We start from the raw sequence: 23708 nt of genomic DNA on the forward strand, positions 1-23708 counted from the left end.
ACATGTCAAAGTCATTTCAGTTAAGGAATAAGCACACTATAATATATGTACTCCCCCATATACATTAGGAATCATCCTTTGTGTCATTTTTTAATATAGACAAAGCTACAGCTCTAAATTCCAGGTGTTTTTATTTTTTTTATTTGAAACCCCTGCCTCTGTCTTTAAATATCATGAATGATCTAGATGTGAAACTTGTAGCCGAAATCCATCTTGAGGACAGTGCAGGGTGTGAAGTGTGTTTTTGACTATTTTTCCATGTGCTTTTTAAAAACTGAACCCGTTTGATTTATAGTTATCAAACGTTTCTGCTTTTTTGTAATTCATGACGACTTTGGAGTAAATATGGTTGTACAAGTCAGATTTTATTTCATGTGCTTTACAAGGATATAAATAATGGCCCAAATTACAAAAATCAGTGTGCTGGAAGCCCAAGCCTATATATTAGTAAATCAGCAGAGATGTCACCATATGATCCATATTTTCACTCAAAATACAACCTCTACAATCTACCACTTTTTGACATGTCAAACCTTTATTTTGGTAAATTTTTTCCAGTGCCGTTTGCTGCAAAGTCTTTATTAATTTTTTCTTTACAGTTCATGTATTAACAATGAGTTGGCAAAATATCTATGTACATTTTATAAGTGGATAATGTTTCATCCAAATAATACAGTAATACTGCATTTAAAATAGTAAATCTGCAAGATAAGAGTAGAGCTCCATGAGAAATGGAGGTTGACCTGACCTAGGAGTTAGCAAGCAACCTGCAACATTCACTCTCTGTACAAGTATGAACATCTAAATTCAGATTTTATTTTTTAAAGGATCACCATCATTCTCAGGCTCAAAGTTTTCATCTCAGCATATCATAGAAAAATAATGTAACAATAAGACAACAGTAGACAAGAATTGCACAAGGATTATCATGGTAATATAATACTCTCATAATAAACATTAAAATGTCGGGCAATACGAATACTTTAACGCTAGATGCTGTTTTGTTCACATAGGCTTGTCATGACAATTCTGTTGCATCTTTAGCGTGTTGTTGCAGCAAATCCAATCACATTTACACAGCTGTGCATATGTTTATTTTTTTTCTGACAGTAAAGAAAATAAGAAATTAGCCAGCCAGATACCCTGGAACCCATGCCATTATGTTAAACATGCCCACTGATGTCCTGTATCCATTTTCAGACTCCATGGAGAAGCTGGGCTTCATCAAACCGACAGTTGCAGAAATTTGAGGCTGCGTTCAAGTAAGTGTACATTCAGAGCAGACTGGTCGTCTGTCGCGATGCAGTCCTGTTAGTGTGAATGGAGGGGTAACATTGTGGAGAGGCGTCCATGTTTTGTTGTCCTTTTTAAAAAGTGAGCAAGAGGGTCCGTTTGTAGTCCATTTTGCATTGTAAGTGTGACTAGGTCCATGTTTAGGGCTGGCTACATTCTTTGCATTCCACAGTAATAGACATGAGCGTCCGCCATTGCCCTGCAAAATGAGATGACATCACTTATCCAGAGAACCCTCACACCCCGCCTCTCCACTGGCCACCATGCGTCCCACATGCTATCCCCTTTACAAACATTTCTTTCCCCTCCCTTAAATGAAATCGAGATTAGATGTGTTCTCAACAAACACACAGTTTTGAAAAAGACCCTAGAAAAAACAAAAGTAAAGTCTTCCTGTGTCACAGGTCAAGTTTAATTTCACAAAGAAATTCACAAGTTTGTTAGTTTCTCCAAAAGGTTTAATACATTCTAGTAGCCTTCTAGCTGGATCAGCTTCAGTCAAAGTTACTGTGCTACACCTCTCTAAGAAATGCTGTAGAAGCTTGTTGTCATGTTCAGACAACATCCCTCGTCTTTGTCAGCTCCCAGACGCTGCTTAACAGACAGCTAAAACACTGTTACAGCTCTTAGAGCAGTACTCTCTGTTAAATCATTAAAGTTGTCAGAAACAGTTAGACAAAGGGGCTGGTGTGAAGAGAAAAGCGAGGGATAGAGCTTAAAAAAGAAGCGATACGAAGCCATACCTCTATATTGGAAGAAAACTTAAAGGAAAAAAAAAGGCAGAACAAATAACAGAAAAACTGAGCTGACCATCCCACTACCCTGGGTTCAAAGGTCATGCGATAGCCCCGCAGGCAGGAGGATGAGGCCTGGGAGAGCAGAAAGAAAAAGAGAACGCAGCGCCAATCGTCATCATGCAGTGGACAGGCTCAGCTAACGGGGGCGGGGAGGGGACGAGGTGTATAGTATTTGTTTTTCAGCCGGTGAGGTGACACGCCGGCGTGCGTCGCTCGTGCCCAACTCCGGGGCCGGGCCCCGATACAGGGCAACTTCTGAAAGGCACACACACACAGGAGTGGACAAGGCGGGTGTATGTTAGAAAATAGTGGTCTCGTACTTGGTGTTGACTCCTCTCTTTGCCTCCTGTCCAGGCTCCACAATCCACGGCACGTTTGCATGGCCCTTCTGGTCCATGGATGGCTGCTCCATCTGCGGCACAAAGAGCAGAACCAGGTTACAGAGTCATCCAGTGAAGGACACCCACAGGAAAGGTATCAGATCTAAATGAGTTCATCACATTGCAGTCAGTTTCCTGTCCTTTGTAAAACAGGCCCACTGCACCCAACAGTAGGTGCTTTCCCATCTATTTTTAATGGCTATACTGAAATGTTTGATTCTGCTAAACTAAATCTTGGTTGCATTTGACCAAACTTCCAATGAAAGCTTCAGCTGAGTTTAGTACCGTCTAGATAGATGCATTATGGAGATTTGGTGACTCCCCAGATGTCGCTCAAACTATTTATTACCTTCAGTGTCCCATCCTATTTATAAGCCTAGTTCCTGCAGTCTGGAAAAAATATTCAAATTTCCTGTACTATTGTTTAAAAGTTGTATTCATTCTTTCCTCCTTCCTCTGCTGTTTTAATTTTAAAGCCAAGCTGCAGCACAAATATCTGTTGAAAACCCAGCGAGAACCGTGGCAGTTTTAAACTACTACAGGTCGAGCTTTTCACATAACATATTAGACAATTCTTCAGAGATATTAATACCAACCTTTTTTTCTTAGGATTCTATTGCATTAAGGCTACTGCAAAAGATATTTACAGAGTTTTTACGCTTCTTTGCTGCACTATATTAGCCTAATGTATGTGAAGATTACATCTATATCAGCCAGCAGAATGTGCTGAGAAAATAAGGCAAAAATAATGCAGTAACATCAGTTCCATGGTCTCTACAGATCTTTTTAATCTCACTGTGCAAAGACGCTGCAAGTGTTGGTTTTGTCCCTCATATTGTTGAGCTATAGCTTAACAATATGAGGGACATATTGGTAGCTAATAAGCTAAAGACAATAGAAAAGGTTTGGTCAGTTAGGTAACCTGTTGCAAACTTAGGAGGATGTCTAAAAATAGCAAAAAATACCTAAGATGCAGTAAGGCTGGTATCTGAGCTTCACCAAATCTCCATAAGCACAAGTAGATGCCTGTTTAGAAAATGTTCAAAAACCCCTGGAGCATTCTCTGTACTACTGTCACCAATTTAATGTAAAGGAAGCCAGATTCTGCTGGTATGGAAGCAAATTGTTGCCATATTTAAAATGAAAAAGCATTTTAAGAATGTGGCTGCATTGTTTGATTCGTAACTGAAATTAGTAATCAATAATCCTGTTTTAATTTTCTTCAACACTGCTCATCCTTTTACTTAATTAAAATGAAAAAGCATTTCTGGAAATGCTTTTTCATTTTAAGAATGTGGCTGGATTATTTGACTCATAAATTAGTAATCAATAATCCGATTTGCATTTTCTTCTTTAAGACTGCACATTTTATGCCATAATCAAAGAGAAAACACAGCGGACATTGCTTTTTAATTTTTCGTGGTCTGCCTGCAAAGTATTGTCCATAACTCGAAAACAAAAGAGCATTCTGAGTGGCGGGTGCAGCATAGTGACGTCAGCAGCTGCTGACCGGGCTACCCATCTTGTTCGGTACGGAGCACTGTACACGTCTTCATTGCATTACATTGTAAGCGTGCCGGGAAACTGGTTGAATTGCCGAGTCTGACTATCGGGAAATACTGAACGACCACAATGACCAAAACAGTGGCAGAGCTACTGTGGAAGGCCACTGCTGCAACGCCAACTGCTCCCGAGTTTCCCGCCGGCACACTTATAATGTAACGCAATGCAGACGTGCACCGTACCGAACAAGATGGGTAGCCCGGTCAGCAAGAACCTGAGGAAGAGCGGCTGCTGACGTCACTCTGATCTTCCCGCCGCTCAGAATGCTTTTTCGTTTTCGAGTTATGGACAGTGCGTTGCTGGCAGACCACGAAAACAAAAAAGCAATGTCCGCTGTGTTTTCTCTTTGATTATGGCATAAAATGTGCAGTGTTAAAGAAGAAAATGCAAATAGGATGATTGATTACTAATTTCAATTATGAGTCAAGTAATGCATCCACATTCTTAAAATGAAAAAGTATCTCTGGAAATGCTTTTTCATTTTCAAACTTTACATTTCAAATTGAATTTTGGTACGTATTTGCTGGGGTACATCTTGAAAAATAAATATCAAATGTGTTTTCATTTTAATTAAATAAAAGAATGAGCAGTATTGATTACCAATTTTATTTATGAGTCAAGTAATGCAGCCACATTCTAAAAATGCTTTTTCATTTGAAATATGGTAACGATTTACTTCCATATGCTGGGACTCTGCAAGTAAACTGAAAATTGTTAATAATTCAGGAATCAGTGGTTTTATATGAAACATCAGTGAAGATTCTCAGGACATGAAGTTTTTAGAAGACGTTTCTCCGCTCATGCAAGAGGCTTCTTCAGTTCAAAGTAGGGTTGGGGGGATATGCTGGTGAAGATGTTTGCTTCCCATGCAGGGAGCTTTTTCAATGAAAAATGCCAGAATTAGCCTTGAGTTAAAAGCCTTGTTCTGGCTTAGAAAACATGCAAATTAAACCTGACGAACAGGTCCGCCCCTTAGGTTCTTTGTTAGCCTGCAATACCTGATACTGGTCTATGTCTCTGAAAGGGGGGTCGTTAGGAGGAATTGTTTGACTGGCTAAACAGATGAGATGTTCTGATCCCCTGTATGGGGGTTGGGGTTGCGATGATTGCAGGAAGGAATCAACTTTAATACTGCAGTGTAGTTTTTTCTTTCTTAACATGGATGGCTTCATTCACGCCCCTCTAAACCACCTTTGTCGTTAAGGTGTAGATGTAACCCCGAGTCTTGTCTGGAGGAGGTAGCTCTTTTGTGTTGGGCCATGCGTCTGTGGAGAGGTTGTTTGGTTTCTCCAATATAAAGATCAGAGCATTCCTCACTTCATACAACACTCCGCTCATCTTAGGTCTGGGGGTTTTGTCTCTGTTTAAGGGTCGTGTTTGGAGAAAATCCTCTTGAGTTTTCAGTTACATATGGGATGGTCATGTTTTGATGTGTGCCTTTTGGATTTTCTTTGCTGATTTGACAACCACCCACTTTCCGTCATCAGGACCTTACAACACGAGTATGTCCCTACTAAAACCGAAGGGAAGCACACCAAAGATGCTCTTCAAACCAGAGCATTCGTCAAATCAGCAAGGAAATCCAAAAGACAGCAGAACATAATGGTGTGAAGATTAAACACAAAAACAATATCAATCCCATATGTTGCTGGGGGATTTTCTCCAAACACAACATCCCAGTACATTTCAAACCAAACAAGACCCTTAAAAAAAGACTACTGCATCCTAAAGAAAACACCCCCAGACCTAAGATGAGCGGAGTGTTGTATGAAGTGAGGAATGCTCTGATCTTTATATTGGTGAAACCTAATGACCTCTCCACAGAGGAGCTACCTCCTCTGGACAAGACTCGGGGTTACATCTACACCTTATGGACAAAGGAGGTGGTTTGAGAGGGGCGTGAAGGAAGCCATCTATGTTAAGACAGAAAAACCAACCTTAAACAGAAGGGGTGGACTCAGGTTTCAGTTTTCAAAAACTTACACTGCAGCGATGATGCCTTCCCGCTACCATCGCAACCCAAACCCCCATACAGGGGATAAGAACATCTCGCCTGTTCAGTCAAGCCAACAATTGCTCCTAATGACCCCCTTTCAGAGACATATACCAGAATTGGATGTTGCATGCTACCAAATAACCCAAACGGCTGTCCACTCTAGAAAGCTTGGAACTCAACACTATTTCTGACATTTTGAATTAAAAATAAAGTCCAGTGGATTGTTTTTTTAACCTTTTTGGAATGGGGCCAAAAGGTAGCTTTGATCCCTCCCACTGGATTGGTTACAGAGGTCAAATGGGGTTCTGATGACTCGTTAACAGCCTCATTGAAGTGTGAGTCTAATGAGGGCTCCTGAAGAGTTGGCCCTCCTGTGTTGAGCCATACACCTGTGCAGCAGCTGCTTGTTCTCCTCTCAGGCTGTTGCTGGTTGAAATCCAGTGCGAGGGATCAAAGCCACCTTTTGTTCCCCTCTTTGTTAGACCTACCTTAAATTAATTTCAGTGCTATCCACCACTAGTTAGAAATGAAGAAGCCTCTTGGATGAGAGGAAAAACTTCATATCCAGTTGGCAAGACTTAACTTTATCCTTTTTTTTAATCCTAAAGCTTTTTACCAAGTTTAAAACCCTGTCTATTGTATTTACTTTTAATTTCTCTGTCCAGGGACTAAAAGGACAAACACTGAAACCCAGGCCAGCATATAGCAAGAGAATTGGGTTTGCTTTACTAGAGCAATGCTGCCAATATATGAAAATGGATAAGAGATTGCAAGTAAAGAAAGAAGAAACACTTTAAAAGGGACAAACAAAATAGGTTTGAATGGATAAAACTGGAGGAAAAAATGTGGAAATAAAGCACAGAAGAAGGAAAAGTGTGAAGGACCTGGAACTGAGCTTTGTAAGGAAGATGGAAGAGTCGAGGGGGTGGAAGAGGAGGGTGGAGAGGAGGCCGGTGAGGGGTATAAATATGGCCCAGTGACCAGCGGCTGGAGGGAGACATGATAACCTACAGGGGGCAGAGGTCACACTCGTCAAAGTAGGCGAGCTCCACAAACACTGACATCCACAAAACTATAATGACAAAGCAGCTGCACTCGAAAACCACAGCGAAAACCATGGCAACAACATCGCCTTGGCAACAGCATAGGACAGCATCGTTACAGCAGTTCAGCCAAACTCAAGCTGGAAAAAGCAATGTTACGCCACATTAAACCACCAATCTCTGCATGGCAACAGCTAAAAAGACTTTGGGACAGCAACAGAACGAATAGAATTTAAAAAATTGTCCTTTAAGTTAGTCTTTACAGACAAAATTAAAGTTTTTTTTATCTCAAACAGATCCTGAAAACGCTTTTTATTTTTTCATTGTGCAAGCCTTTTACTGTTTGTTTCAAGAGGTCCAAGACTCCAGTCTATACCTGGCATTACCTGTGATGAGGTAAAAAATATTTAAACAATCGGGACAATAAGTATGTTAACTCATTCTTTTACTGTTTAAGAAAAGCAAGATGTTAATCCTAGACTTTCTTTTAAAATGTCATAATTGAACAGAAACGCTTGCTAAGTAATTTTAATAACTTCATTAATTACTTTGATCAAACAAATGGTCTTTTAACAGACTATAAGTACAAAAATATATGTATTTATATTATAACTGGAATAAATTACAATTTGCTTACAGTGAAAACATTATGCGGATGTTCTTTTTAATAATTACAGCTTTTCTCTTTCATGATTTAGACCAGAAATTCTCCACTTTTTCTGTTCTCTGTATTTTGGTTGCTGCTTCCAAACTGTTAGGATGTTTTTGAAGTTGAAGGATCAGCTTAATACAAAAGCCACAACATCAGGACCAAAACTAAACAAAGATGGATGCAAATAGTTAACTCTGGGAAACAAATTTTTGCTAATTACATTTTTTGTGTGGAAAAGTTATTAAATAAACATTATAGGCGATTTTTCAGAGGTTCATCTTAAACATGGAAATATCACATATGTTTTTATTATTTCAGAAGTTTTCAACCTTTGAAAATTTTTATTGTGTATTTTATTTGCTCTATCACTGCCCTCTGTTTATCCAAAGTTTCACATGACTCCCAAGCTTTCTAAAGTCGTTAAACCTACAAATGTTACCTCAGGGCCAGCTAACATACATTCATGCCTGGTAGACTAAAAGTTTGGAACCCTGAAGGCATCATAATGAGATCCCTGGACTACCTGGTTTCTCCTAATGAGCAGAAGGTTGACTTCAAGCTAAAAGTTAAAAAAGAAAGTTAGCAACAATATATCACGAGCCTGCAGGGTTTATTCACAGAGAGGGAGGCTTTGCCGGGACTGGGGAGAAGTCCATGCTGGCAAATAAGTGTTAATTTTATATCCTGTATAAATTAAGAGGTCAATATACCACCCTGTTCTATGTTTACAGTGATTATTTATGGAGTACTTGGCATCTGAGAAGCTTAGTTACAGCGACAGACTACAGCAGCTATGCAACAAGCCTTTTTTATAGAGCTGGCAGGCTTTTCCACCTACGTTTGGAATCAGAATTACTCGTCAGTCTTAAAATAAGAGACTCATGTTTCTGTTCTCTACCCGCCTTGACTAAAAGGACAAAAATTGCATCAGACCACCATCCAACAGGCTCTAAATGCAAGTTAGGTCTAGTTTACTGGGGAAACAAATACCAGCCTGAACATTAAATTTAGACGGCGTAAAGGGGCTGTGCTGCAGGATGATAGGATATTTAGCGTTATCTGCGGCTCACAACAAGCCATTAAAAAGTCCACATACACACACAAAAACACCAGGGAAGGCAAAAAACTACTAATATTTAACGTAGTGGTTACAATGTGTCGCCCTCCATCATCTCTGCACTGTCAGCATATCGGCTCATTAACCGTCTTTCCTCTTCTCGCTGCTCTTTCAGCAGCATCTCACTTCTAACTTTAGACAGTGAGGCCATCCATCTGACGCCACTGTTTACCACCATTACACTGTACGTCTATCGGCCTGAAACACGATACGGAGCCCTGTAGACACACATGCTGCTGTGGCTGACCACGTGTCAGCATGTTCCCACGACTATTTTAAAACCCAGTGTGGGTTTAATGGACTGTTGAGAAACTCACTTTAGGCTGCTATGACTACAAGAGACAAACCACTTTTACACTGACTGATGCTTAAATTACAACGATAACCCTGACTGTCAACAACAATGCTTGTTTTGACCACATTTTGTTGTGGAGAGTGTAACGTTATTAGTTTAAAGAAACAAAACGCTGAATTTCTTTGTTTTGAGTAACATTCAAAGCAGCACCACAGCACAGACTAAACCATAAAATATAGAATATAGAAATGTATGCTTTACTGTATAGAAAACACTTCAAACTTAGAACTCATTCCTGCAGGATAACCCTAAAAGCTCAAACACATTTAACTAGAACAACAAAGTTCTTTTTTGAGCCGTTTCCTGTCACAGGGTTTATACAGGAACGAGTAACTCTAATTCAATGCTTTTTAATTCTCTTAGAAATTATTTTAATACCATCAACAAGCACCCAAGACTCATATATATATATATATATAGAAATAACAAGACAAAATCCTTTGACATCTTTACCGTCAACAGGTTGCAGCCATGTCCCGAATTCCTGCCACTTTTGTTGAAATTAGCATTTTCCAATTCCCTAGATTTTTCTCCGACTTGAGCTTCTTTTCCGAACATACAACTTTACGATCAACTGCAAGCAGGTCCGCACCAGCACGCAAAACCAGTTATATTTGATATCTGACTAAATTGTTTTTATATACGCTTCTTTTTTAATTAAAGCATTTTAAATGCCACGATAATCACATTTAAGGTCTTAATTTAAAAAATTATAGTTTAATGACTTTTAATGATTTTTAATTACCCGTGGAAACTCTGTGTCAGGGTTCCTACAGAATTAAGGAAGGAACAAAATTTTAAAAAAGTTATTTATCAGGATGATTATTCTTCAGGACTTTTATCCATTCATCAACCCTTTAACGCAAAATATTCCTGAAGTCTAAGTCTGGTATTGATGCACCCTGCTCATAGTTTAGAGTTTCTGACTGGAATCCGAAAGATAATTTTGACTATACTGGTGAAGATTCTCAGTCATCCAGGTCATAGTCATTCCAAAAAAGTTAAACAAACCACTGGACTTTGTTTTCCAAGTTTGAAGATGTTTCGCTTCCCATCCAGGAAGCTTTTTCAATTCAAAATGTCAGAATTAGTGTTGAGTTCCAAGTTTTATAGAGTAGCCCAAACAAAGCCTTGTTTTGACTTAGAAACACACAACATCGTGCCGAGCATGAAGGGAAAAATAAAGAACAGAAACGCATCAAAGAGGCTCTTCAAACCTGTGGATACCCAAACTGGGCGTTTGTCAAATCGGCGAGGAAATTTAAAAGACAAGCAGCAGAACATAATGGTGTGAAGATTAAAGACAAAAACATCCCCATTCCATATGTTGCTGGAGTCTCTAAGAAAGTCAATAGGATTTTCTCGTTACAAGATCCTTAAACAGAGACTAGTGCATCCTAAAGACAAAACCCCCAGACCAAGTATGAGCTGGGTGGTATATGCAGTTCAATGCAGTTAGGAACGCTCTGATCTTTATATTGGAGAAACCAAACCTCTCCACAGATGCATCGCTCAACACAGAAGAGCAACCTCCTCCGAATAAGACTCGGCTGTCCATCAACACCTTATGGACAAAGAACATTGTTTTGAGGACCAGAATGTTCACATTTTGGTCAAAGAAGGCCGGTGGTTAAAAAAGGGGTGTGAAGGAAGCCATTTATGCTAAAAAAGAAAAAACAACTCAGGTTTCAGCTTTTAAAAGCCTACAACGCAGCGATAGAGTTGATTCCTTCCCGCTATCATTGCAACACCGACATACCCTTTACCTGGGACCAAAGATCTCGCCTGTTCAGCCAGGCCAACAATCCCCTCTAATGCCCCCTTTCAGAGACATAGACCAGTATCGGGTTTTGCAGGCCAACTAAGAACCCAAATGACTGCCCATTCCTTAGGGGTGGAGCCGTTCTTCCGGTTCAACATGCATGTTTTCTAAGCCAAAACAGGGCTTTGTTTTTGGTCCTCTCTATAAAGCCTCCAACTTATCGCTATTTCTGACATTTTAAATTGAAAAGGCTTCCTGGATGGGAAGCAAAAGTCCAGTGGAAGCGCAACGTATCTAATTAGATACTCATGGAATGCATATATTCAATGATTAAATGCTTGACAACTAATCATCATGGAACTGTATATGCTATGTTGTCTTTCAGAGCTGTGCAAAATATCATATTCTCACTGAGTATCTAAAAGACTGACATGTCATTTTTCTTGTTTTTACCAACTTATCACCAGGCTATTTTATGTTTTTCTAGCACACAATTCTCACAAACTGAAAGATGAGCAAGCGAGCCTCCAAGGAGCACAATGCAAACAGGCCTCATCAATCAGCCGAGTGTGTTAGAGACTGCAGGGACAGCAAGACCGAGTAGAAGCTTAACAGATTAAATATCCACATAAACCTTTGCCACGTTGTCCACTGGGCCAGAACACACACAGAAGACACAAGCAACACAAGATCAGGACTGAGAGATGAAGAAGTCGGAAATGAGCGGGAATAAGATGCTGGGATGAATGGTATGCATGGAGAGGAGAGTAAAAATGGAGGTTAATAAAATGGTGTTAGTGTGGCATTAAAAGCTAATATAAAGATGCTGGATTGAGTTCAGGGGTTAAAAGATGATAAGAAGTGAAAATCCATCCATACCTGAACCAGGTAATAAAGATTTAGGCTATTTTTACTTTTATTTGTCTCCCCCCTCCCCACCCCCAAGTTTAAATGAACATCTTTATTGGATGGATTTTCCCTTGCCGCCGTATCGATGCTTACTGATTTGCGGATGTTGACTCGGGGTTTGGGCACAGGCTTGCCCGGCTTGCTGTCAAAGCTTTCCGGAAGCGTCGCCGATCCATGGCCACTCTTCCTGGCTTGCAGCGCTAACTGATAGGCCACCTCAAAGGCCTGGCCAAGCGTCAGGATGATCTCATAGGCCAGATTCTGAGAAGATGGGAAACATTTATTATTCATATTGCATTTTCTAACAGACTGCATATTTTCATTTTGGAACGCAGTATAGTAGTTGGAAATAAATACATGCACTGAAATATCTGAATACATCATCACTGCTAAGAACTTTAGATGCATTCTGCATGTCGCTGCCTCAAGGTGTGGCGTGTGCAATGATCCAGGTGAATCTGATGAAAGACGGGGTGTCGGGACTCACCACATCAAAAGCAGTGAAGACATGGCAGTAGTGGTGACTGGATTTGAGGTCTTTGGTGATGTAGGCAAACGTAGACAGATCCTCTGGATCCTGAGCTGCACATGAGATGTTACGAATCTCATGCTCTGCTATGATGTTCTGAGGAGAGAGAGAAAGATAATTAGGGGGGAAAAAATGTTTTCTTTTTTTTTTCTTTTTTTTTTTAAGAGAAACAGATTATTATTTATCCAAAATTTATAATCGGCATTGGTTTAAAAGGTTTTAGAAGGTGTTGTTGGAATTTATTCACTGGTAAATAAGCAGAGAACATTCAGGACATGCTATGTTACTTAAGGCAATAAATTATACATAATCCAAACCTTAAAGGAATGGATTTCTTTAATGTATAAGTTAAGTATTTCAAAGTGAGGGAAACTTCAAAGCAGTCGTGAATACTTATAAGTTTATATGCGTGGAGAACATGTCACTGAACAAAAGCTGCATCTTCGGTTCAACTGGATAGTTTATTCTAATCATTGCTGGGAAAGTGACTAAAATCAGCTGTGCTTTGGAGTAGATGAAACAAAATGCTGCTTCTTTTCCTTCCTATAGCATTTATCAGTCTATCATTTCTTTTATCCATTATTCTAGCTTTTCTTTGAAGTATTGTAATACTTCTGCAAGCAAAGTGATGAAATTCTACTTATAGATGAGGCTATATCTATCATTAGTCATTATTAGTAGGTTCTGACTGCTTTCCTTTCGAACAGGAAGGCTGATTAAAGTTTAAAAAAAAAACTAAAAGTGAGGCGATCAGAAACATTTTAAAATAAGTCAGAACCAACATTAAATACTCTGTAATTTGTTGTTCTTGTTAATATCTTGGATTTCTGGGTGTTTTTAACTGTTTTGCAGCAAATATTCTGTTGATTTCAGTCATCCTGTGCATTTTCCTGAATAACAGTGTCTGGAAACTTTAGAGGCATAAAATATATGGCATAATAAAGGAAAGTTAGTCTTTATTATTACTTTTAAAGGAAAAGATAATTTCTCATTGGAGTAGCTCACTTGTTCTTGTTATATTTCCAGTTCAGTACTTAAAACCATGAAGCATTGTTCATGTTTATAATTATAAAGATTTATTTATCTAATTTGTTCAAATCCTCCCTCATATGGTATAGTATGCAGTAAAATTTAAATGAATTAAATAGCTTTATTTAAGTGGTGGGCATATCATTGATTGTTTAATCACATTTTTACTCTTTACCACTAGAGCAACATAGACCATAAACGCTCTTAAAAAAGGAAACATTGCAGTCATAAAACTGAAAATTAGGCACATTTTAATGCCTTGCAAAGAACATTATAATCTATTATGCTTTTCCATATTTTTTTCTTCACGTTCATAATTTGGAAACAAAGATGGATTTTGTCCCCATAATGGAAGAAATACAGAGTTATTTTTTTCCTTCTACATCTATATCAATCTGCTTAATTAAATTTCAGATCTTATTCTAAAAGCTTGGTGATTGTTAACTTTTTCTTTCGACTTGGTTTTGGTAATTTTATCTTCTTATCACCATATGACTTATCACCGCTTGCAAAATTTTACTCTATGTCAGGAGTAGGGCTGAAAAAAGTTGGATTAATCGTGATTAATCGATTATTGAAATAATCGTCAACTAATTTAGTAAAGGATTAATCGTTAAATGGAGTGTAGAGACAGTAAAACGTGCTTTTAGCTGACAGAGTGACCCACTTAGAGCAGTAATTATTTTAAAATTTAAAAAATATATATATATAAACAATATGTGCGTGTATGTGGGCTGCCTTCTAACAATATGCTCTATCTAGAAATCCACAAGTAGAAACGTTTTGGTTTAATTTCATTAAAAATCTTCTTTAAGTAACCTTTGGCTATTAATCGAAAAAAATTATCAACAAATTAATCAGTCCAATTGGAGAAGGGAGATTAAAGAGTTTTATCTCTTTTACACCATTTCTGCTTTATAAACACCCATCTCTGTTTCATTCTTTGCTCTCTCCTCTATCCCATGAAGACTGTAGCCTGTTTGTTCTTCGGCCAGTTTTAAACCAACCACACTTCTGGCCTGTTTAGAGTCAGACATGACACCTCTGAAGGTCGATCTTTCCATCATGTCCGCTGACCTTTCATGTGTTATTTACCGTAGGCGTTGCTGCTATTGTGTTGTTACCTTATTGGTGGCATCGATGAACTTCACTCCTTTGTAGGACACAGAGAGGACGATGGTCGGTACTTTCTTCATCTGTTCCGTAGACTTCTTGGAGAGCAGAGGAAATAAAACATGGAAACAAAGAGGAGAGGCAGCGGTTACCTTTAAACTTATCCTTTTTTATTTCACTTTGTCTCAACCTAGAATCTAGCCCCGTTGAGTGGTTCATTAAATCATCTCTATATGTCACACCCATTACAATGAGCAGAAAATACATTTTAAACCCAATTAATATTAGATTAATTAAATCTTGGCGTTTCATTTGACTCCTACAGTAAATCTAAGTGCTTTTTGATGACATGCAGAGAATAAAACATATATGCAAAAAGCTTTTACTTATTCAAAGACTGGAGTAACTTTAACTTTCCATCGTCCCTCCTGAGAATCTTGTTTCTTTTTTCTCCAAAATCTGCCAACAGCAGCTCTACTTGGCTTTGCTCACGTGTCTATAAATCTGGATTTAAACATCAACCTCTGTTTTTGTTAAGGGATGGATGAAGGTACACTCACAATATACATTGCGTTGCCATTATTTGCAACGTTTAAGTGTTGCAAAAGCTGAGGAAAGAAAGGCTAGGTAAGCTTCTACGGTAAAAGAACATGATGATCCGATCAGGAATACTAAAATCAATCTCTATACTGCAGTGGATCAGAATAGAAGGGGAAAAGAGTCAAAAAAGGAACCATTGATACCAACAACAAAGGAAGGAGTGTCTGAACAGCTGAAAAACCAGGAAAGTTTTATTTGAATGCAGTAAAATGAATAAAAAGAATCCAATTGGACCCTTTAACTGTTTTTGAACGTTTGGTGTATTAAAGTAAAACCAATTTTCAAAGAAAACATAAAAGTGTAAACGAGTGACCATTTTTTTGGGGGGGGGGGGGGGGGGGGTAAAATAAATATAAACTGTGGAGAGACATTAATTATGATGCAATTAAGCTAAAATGTTTTTGCTTTCTGTCATTTCATCACCTCTGATTATGACAGGAAGGATGGAAAAATGTTTTAGGACCTTTTGTTTCCTTCTGCTACAGCTCTGTGTAAACGTCACTGTTAATGTCACGTTTCAAATGGTTAAATCTCTGGTTGGGAATTATGAATCATGCTGAATATATAGATTTTTTTTAACTCTTCCTCTTTTTTTAAGGCGTTACTGATCTTTTTTAGCATTAATCAGACAGAAAATGGCAGAGAGAGGAGGTGGTGGGGGAAAATATAGCAAAAGTCTCAAGGATGCAGGCTGCATATGTGGGCTTCCTTCACTACATATAGCCTCATTGCTTTTATTTATTTTACAAATACTAATTCAGTTTTGCCCCTTATGAGATTTGGTAGCTACTCGTAAGAGTGGACCCTTTTATTATGGAAATGTTTCCATAATAAAAATAACAAAACGTGTTGTTTCCTCTCTGCCAATGCATGTGCGTCTGATTATTGACAGCATTTTTTCATAAAATGTAGAAGTGAAGTACATCAGACGGAGCTTTACCCTCATTTTAGCGCAGGCATCTTGCGTCGACTCCGTCCCTCTCAGCTCCTTCACCAACATGGAGCCCAGGTACTGTTAAAAAGATCCAGAAAGATCCTGTTAGCATGTTTGTCAAGACCAGATTATTGCTGCCTTATAAAACTCCTTTAAATTCTGCTTGATGCTTTCAGATCAACAAATATATTTATTTATTTTTTAAGAATAACAGCAAATTTCAGTGGTTATGGGCAGCAACTGCATCATAGATGTAGGAATTTCTATAAATTAATGGAGGAACCTGCTTATTTAAACATTGAAAGAATCTTGGAAAAAAAAAATCCCTATTCATCTTTAAAAACTATAGATGCATTTTTGAGTCTAGGAAGAAATGGTTGTTATGAAAACTTGATTTTTAGTTTTATTTAATTCCTTTTTTTTTTACAGAAAATGTTAAAGCTGGACTCATGTTTTATTCTCAGGCCAAAATGTGGACCTCAACCTACATTTAATCTGCAGATGGAACCTAACAGAAATGATTGATTCTGCAGTTAGAGTCCCCCTCTCTACTTTCTGTGCAGTTTTGATGATGATGGCTGATAAAACGGTCAGAGAGGAGCTCAAATGATGAACTGACCATCCTGCTGACATTAATGGCACCAGCAGGTTTGACACTCGCAATAGGTATGTGGGAGAGTCTAGCTTAACAATAACACTGTGTTCTTCTTTTTTTTTTTTTTTTTGATTTAAATTTTAGGCAATTTATTTGATGCAGAGAAATGCCAGCAGCAGTGGTTGCATGAAGCTTTACAGCTTTCATTGGGTCTGCTGCCTTCCAGATCCTTCAGTCTGGATGGGATTCATGGTCGGTCATTTTGAACAAGCAGAATTTCATTTAAAACCAGCTGTTAAAGATGGCAGTTTTTTTTTACAGGTCAGTTTTTATAACGACATCTGTGCTCTTAATGGGAACGACACTCAACACCTCGTAGTGCCCATCTAGCTTATGGAAGAGACCTTATTCTCTAAAGTGGGATCATAACAAGGCTTTTAGTGAATTAGACGGGAAGCGCTAGAAGATTTTCCTTCTCATCTGTTTAACTTGACATCAAATGTCTCACATAAAGTTCTTTATATTGATCCCTTATCATTTTTCTGGCATTTAAACAATTTTTTTCTTCAGTGAAGTCTGCTTCTTAGAGTATCTGAAGGTTGCTTCAAAATATTGATGCTTTGCCCCAAGTACAGAGAATAACATTTAAATCATTGATGCGTTGGTGCTGCTGGAAGCTGTCCTGAAAATTGCATTACACCATGTCTCTGTTCCAGTCAATGTGCAGAAAATTGGGTTCTGCTGTCCTGGAAGGTTAATATGTAGGACAGTCAGGTCAAGGAAAGCTTTTGTCCATATGCTGACTTTAATCTACAGAAAGCATTTTTTTTCTTACAAAAATTAAATACCAGATTTGAGGTCAAGATAGAGAACATGGGGTGCAGCAAATATTAGCTTTCCCTTATGTGACTTATTGCGATTACAGTAGAAATTTTATAGTGAACCCTTGCTCAATATAAATGCAAAACATTTTTATTGACAGTTTCTTCCAGATGAGCAAATTTCTTATTAAGTTGATATAGCTTTAATTAACATATATATGACTTCATGTTTTCAATTTTATTATAAGATTCAGTATAATATTAATAATACATTTTATTTATAAGCACCTTTCAAAACACTAAAGGTTACGTTACAAATGAACAACAACAATAATTAATTAAAACATCATCAATATCTATGATCTGTAATAAATATTTTCTAAGATTTTTTATGCATCTGTAGTAGGCTTTGGATAAATGTGGAAGGTGTTTTTTATTAGGGAGCTGATTTAAGACATCAGCAGGTTTAATTAAGAATAAAAGCTTTATTCTTTCTTCTCAATCATGCAGAGAAGAAACATGTGAAAGTCTGCAAACAGATTTTATTTGGTTCAATAAACATCCAGACAATCTAAACAATATTTATTTTTTCAAAGTTGTGTTTTTTGTGTTGATAAATCAGTTTGGTTGATTAAGAACAAAGTTAGACCAGCGAGACAATCAGGATTGGGCAGAGTTATTTAAAGATAACTCACTTTTTATTCAATCTTTGTTGAGAGGCAGTCCACACTGCCTCTCATTTCTTGTGAAGCCAATTAAAAATCTTGTTTTACTTTAGATTAATCTCCCTACAGGTTTCCCTCTATTTTTGTAGCTTAGATCATGATGGGAGTCGGGTGGTTGTGCTGATATCTGCAGGGTTGGCTGAAGGACTTAGTTAAACTAAAGTTTTCCATGCTGTGGCTGGAAGCTGACATAAAGATGCTACCAGAGTCGGTGCTGAAAGTAGCACAGAGTTTTTTTGTTTATTCAGAGTTGATTCATCATTCAGTCCCATGCTGGCTTTTCACCATCCTTTCATTAAAACAAGCACAGCACTGCCTTATCAGTGTCATTTCCATCCAATTTCTAGCTCCTGCCACTTTGTTGGCATTCACTCCACCGTGCCTCTTGCTCATTTATCTCACTTTTTAAATTTCATTCTCTTGTAAATAGAGAAGAGAGTGTTTCTCTACAGGGCACCATGTCTCCCTGGTTAAATAAAATAGCATCTCTGTCTCTCTAGAAAGAACAGATTAGTATAATGGTTAAGTCTTGGCTGATTCTTTGTGTTCAGTCCTCAAACAGAGATCAAACTTTGAAAGTTATGATGAACGAAACTGAATGAGAAACTGTATTTCTTCACATGATAGCGAGGGATAAAAAAAAGTCAATAAAGCTAACCGTATGCAACTATAAAAAGCAGTGGAATATTGGTATTACTTTGTCTACATAACCCAAAAGGCTACAAACAGGTTGCTTGGTAGAGTAGAAGAAAAAATTATTTTCACTCCTACCATCACAAACGTTAACATGAGGTATTTACTAAACTAATCTTGCATTTTAATTTTGGTTTAATTGGACTAAGCTTACACTGATGGAATTAAACACTTCAAGTGATTGATTGATTTTATTGATCTTTCAGTGGAGAAATGTGCTAATGTGTTAAAGGAAGAAAGGTGCATGGAATATATACAGTATACAGTCTACATATGACAGCTTTTTTTTTTTTTTACAGTAGGATCATTATACAGGGTTATTGCACAGGGTTTTTAGATGAATATATTTATATACGTGTTGCTTAAAATTGGATTAATATGTAAAAAAGCACCTAATGCCAAATGTTAAGCAAAGTAAGTTTATTTTCCTTTTTTGAGTACATAGCACAAATTTATTTAAATTCGAGATCAGGTGAACTGAACATTGCAATTGTGCAATACCCTGTGCACTTATCCTGTTAAATAAGAGAGTTTAGACTTATAATACTGTCCTAATGACCAAACCTTGCCAGATGAGACACTGATAATTTTACTACTGGAGTTTTAGATTTAAGATTGGACTGTCCCAAAATATGCACTGATAAAAATAATAAAAAAACAACATTTTCTACAAGGGCCAGTATATTTTCCTGATCTGCAATAACCCTACATCTCAGATCAGGGGTCACCAGCGTGGTGTCTGCAGGCACCAAGGGGCCCACTAGGACCACACTGTGTGCCCTCAGCATCTTCCTAAAGCAACACAATTCAGCAGTGGGTTTGAGATGCAATTTTTTTTTTCTCTTTTGCCTTTTTTATTTTAATAACGTTTGCATTCATAGATATTTCCTAATATCAATATCTAAAGTAAAATTAGAAATTAAAATAAAAAAAATATTTATTATGCTTGAAGTTTAGGTGAACCCTAACTCCTCCATTCAAAGGTCAGTATTGGTAGCTCTTTTTATGTCAATACCTATAAAGTAGCTCTTAGCCTTTAAAAGGTTGGTGACCCCTGTGTTAGATCAACCAGTATCATCGAGCTGTGAAATGAACGGCTTTCCAACGTTACTGCTGAACATTAGCAGCTCAAGTCAGATCAAAAAAGCTCAGAGAAGGTCTCATCGTTGCCACCATCTCACTCCTGACCTCACAGTAACAGAAACATTTTGATTTCTCATCAACTCAGAAGCTGTTTGAGGAGAATCCTCTTAAATCTACTGGATTTATCCTTCAGATCACAGTTTCTCACATAATTCAAATTCTTATGATTTCTACATATAAACACTTAAATGAACATTTCACCTTAAAATTTAACTTTTCTTTGATCAGCTCAAAGTAAATCTGTTCATCTATTATCCTCAGACTTTAGCTAAACAAACTTCAATCAACCGATATTTTAATTGATAATTTAATCATCAGTTAAGAAGTATTTAGTTCATTCCTCTCCCTGAATGAGATGATAGTCTATTATTTCCAAGTTCTTTGCTCATATATTTAACTAACTTGTGCAATAACTAATGTGCAATCACTATTTAATTCATTATGCAACCTCTGCAACCTGAAACCTGTCCTGTTAAATAAGAAACTTCAGCTGTTTTATTTATATCTATGTATATGTAACAACTGAATTTCTCCACTGTGACACAAATAGTTTATCTCATCTGTTATCTTAACAGAACAACACTTATTTGCTCAAACTATTTTTCTGTTTCCCTTTCCATTTATTTCAGGCTTGCCGTCACACGCTGATTTAGCTCTGACTGTTTTACCGTATTTTGTCCTCAGATCAACATTTTCATTTGACACATCCTCTTCAATTCTCACTCACGTATTTCTAATGGAACTTGATTTTTTCTCTGCAGCATTTTTCCTGCTGTAAGTCAGTAATCGCTGCATTACTGTCTAACCCTCGAGAGGTGTGCAGCTTTTTCTGTACTTATGCAGATATGAAACATCTTTTATGTAACTGGCTAAAGGTCTGAATTTAAAAAAACTGACTGCGGGTGAAACAGAGAAGCTTATCTTCAGTGTTTAGTTTCTTTGGTAAAACTGTCAGAATCAAAACATTACTGGGATTAATGAATACAGTTAGATAATTTGCTCTTTTAAAAATGTCTTAATGAATAAAATGAGGAAATTCACAATGTTAGTTCAGTTAAACGTTTACATAAAACAATCATCACGATGACTATTGCATATTTATGGAAAGTACAAGTCAGTAGGTTTGATAAAATCAGTTAAAATGTTTGGTTTATTTTTTCAATTGTTGAAAAAACTCTTTTTGGTATAAATCTGATTGGAGATAAGCTTTGATTTTCTCCAATTTACAAAAGGTAAGCTAATAGTTGATTTAATATACAGATAATCCTTCAAAAAGGTTCCAAAAAGCACCATAAAGGTGCAATTGGGGAAAAAAATCTATTTAATGGGATTCCTCCACCATACTGCTTGGTTTTGCTAATGGGCTGCTAATGCTACAGATTAACTGAATGCTGCAGATTATCTAAGTAATAATTAGATTTACCAGTTACAGCAATGTAAAGATAAACTGATATATACATTTTAGTTATTAATTTTATCAGTTAACCGATCCCCGATATGTGCTGCCGATATTTTTTGGACGATATTTCTTTTTCTTCTACTGTTTACAAGTTGTCTCTGTTTTAGCAAAAAAAAAATATCTATAAACAAATAAAACAAAATGTTAATAAAAGCTAGCTAATGGTGGGAGCAGCGATGCATGTGATCTCAAAACATGGCTGCTGAATGCACTAATGAATCGGCCAAGGCATGTAGGTATCGACCGATAGGATACATAAAAAGAGCCGTAATATCAGCCAAAAATATCAGCTGGCTGATTTATCGGTCGATTTATAGAGTTTATTTGTAGCACTTTGAATTGTCTTGTTTCTAAAATGTGCTAAACTCACCCTGCCTTACGGAGAGCTGGATTTTTTAATCACTGGTCTATTTTTTTCTCTGGTAAAATAGATGTTTTTATTTGGATGGAAGTTCATTAAGGAGAGTTCAATACAAAGCTGTGAAGAAACACAGACATAGATTATTCACAGTATGTTAAAACGGGGTATTAATGTTCGTATTTTATAGATTTTAGTAATAGCTGGTACTCCTATGTTTTATTGTTTTTAATAGTTGCACAAAGGAGCAAAGTAGCACTGTCTTAGCTCTCTATAGAATCATTCTACGTTTGTTCTGTCCATCAGCACAGCAGCGTCTTTGCATCACTTCATCCATGCTCAGTCAACCCTGTTAACAGCAGGCGAAAGATTTGGACTCACGTAAGCTTCATAGTCACAGGACTGAAAGATGAGCTTCTCCGGATGATGCTGCCAGTACTGAACAGGAGTGGAGGATGTCGCCTCGTTTGGCGGACGCAACGTAATCGGCTCACACCATTCGCCAGCCTGAAACGACAAGCAAACACACATTAGTGTAGGTGGGTTGGCTTATTCTGTCACAGCTTTTTACTGGTCTTCTGCTTTTTCTGACAGTTTAGGAGGAAATCTGAGAGGAAATTATACTCATACATGTCCTGCTAAATCTTTGCTTTTCTAACATGGAGATTTCTTTAATCCAAACTACATACTTCTCAAATATCTGGACATATCAAGCTTACCGTTTGGCCCATTGCTTTATAATTTAACACTGATTTTTGCTGCCTGAGAATGTGTTCACAAATCCAGGGACTGTTTGTTCAGAATATGGGAGAGGGGAGATAGATGTGAGGTTTATAAACCCGCTGTGACCAAATCTACAATTTAACTGATTAGATATTTATCTTGTATTAAAACTAATAAAGATATATTTTAAAGAACAAGATGTTCCTGAAGAGTGAACAGCTGTTATAAGACATCTAATCTTGCAACAGAAGAAAGATCTTTCCTCCTGTCACTGTTATCTCTCTATTCATGCAAAGCTGACATCCTCAAAGTGTTGGTTCATGATAAAAAAAACAAACAAACAGAAAAGTGACAAGCACTGCGACACACACACATTTGGGATTCAGAGGGATATCCGTAAATGTTTAAGTCTGCACTGATGAGCTCTGTGCTTCACAAAAAGACCCCAATCATAGGAAATCAAAACACAGCTGTCTGAATTGCAGCACAGTGCTGATTAAAAGTCAAAAGGCCTCAGAGTTGGATGCAATTAAAACTTCTTCGAAAAAAACAGAAAATGTTAATTTGGTGAAATTGCTTTAGATAAAACCAGGTATAACTACAGGCTGTTCTATAAAAGTCTGGTGTTTTTTTTCCCTAATATATTCAAATGTATTTAAAACCAGTTTAAAAACATTACAAATCGATACTGAAAAGAGCTTTAACAAAAACGCTGCATTCGGTTCTAAATGAACACACCCCCACTTTAACTCCCACCTGATGTCTGAGAAAAGTAATTTTTACATCAGGTCTAATTCATACTCGTCGTCTTTAGCTAATCTGGAAAAGAGTTATGGAGGCAGCAGTTTTAATGGACACCTTCTCCTGCTCCTTCATGTAAGCCAGAGGCGTTCCAATGCCAGCTGGGAGATGCAGTCTCTCCAGGCTGTCCTGGTCCTCCTCTAGGAGCCTCCTAAGCTGACTCCTCTCGATATGGAGGAGAAGCAGCTCTACCCAGATTCTTTTCTTGACCTTATCTCATCACAAAAGACCAGTGCAGCGTCTGTATAATGGCGGCAGACACACCAACTCATCTGTTGATCTCCTGCTCTATTCTCCTCTTATTTGTAAAAAGGACCC

The 23708-nt window shown here is 37.6% G+C and overlaps 1 protein-coding gene across 6 annotated transcripts in view; it reads right to left on the reverse strand.

Moving 5' to 3' along the window:
* Positions 1-344: 344 nt before the first annotated feature.
* The window catches only part of anks1b (ankyrin repeat and sterile alpha motif domain containing 1B), a 296256-nt gene continuing 272892 nt past the window's right edge, over positions 345-23708 (reverse strand). For 2 of the 6 annotated variants that reach the window (XM_038294206.1, XM_038294210.1), the window contains 8 exons: positions 22248-22373; positions 16079-16150; positions 14550-14636; positions 12355-12492; positions 11961-12128; positions 6914-7036; positions 2411-2502; positions 345-1492 (listed from right to left, as the gene is read on the reverse strand). In XM_038294206.1, coding sequence (XP_038150134.1) covers positions 1444-1492; positions 2411-2502; positions 6914-7036; positions 11961-12128; positions 12355-12492; positions 14550-14636; positions 16079-16150; positions 22248-22373 — 855 coding nt within the window. In that variant the 3' untranslated portion in view covers positions 345-1443. Of the gene's footprint in view, positions 2503-6913; positions 7037-11960; positions 12129-12354; positions 12493-14549; positions 14637-16078; positions 16151-22247; positions 22374-23708 lie in introns of all 6 variants that reach the window. The other 4 variants (XM_038294207.1, XM_038294209.1, XM_038294208.1 and 1 more) reach the window with 4 other exon arrangements.

This window comes from Cyprinodon tularosa, unplaced genomic scaffold, assembly GCF_016077235.1.
Source record: "Cyprinodon tularosa strain WSP-4 unplaced genomic scaffold, ASM1607723v1 ctg336, whole genome shotgun sequence".
NCBI classification, from domain to species: Eukaryota; Metazoa; Chordata; class Actinopteri; order Cyprinodontiformes; family Cyprinodontidae; genus Cyprinodon; species Cyprinodon tularosa.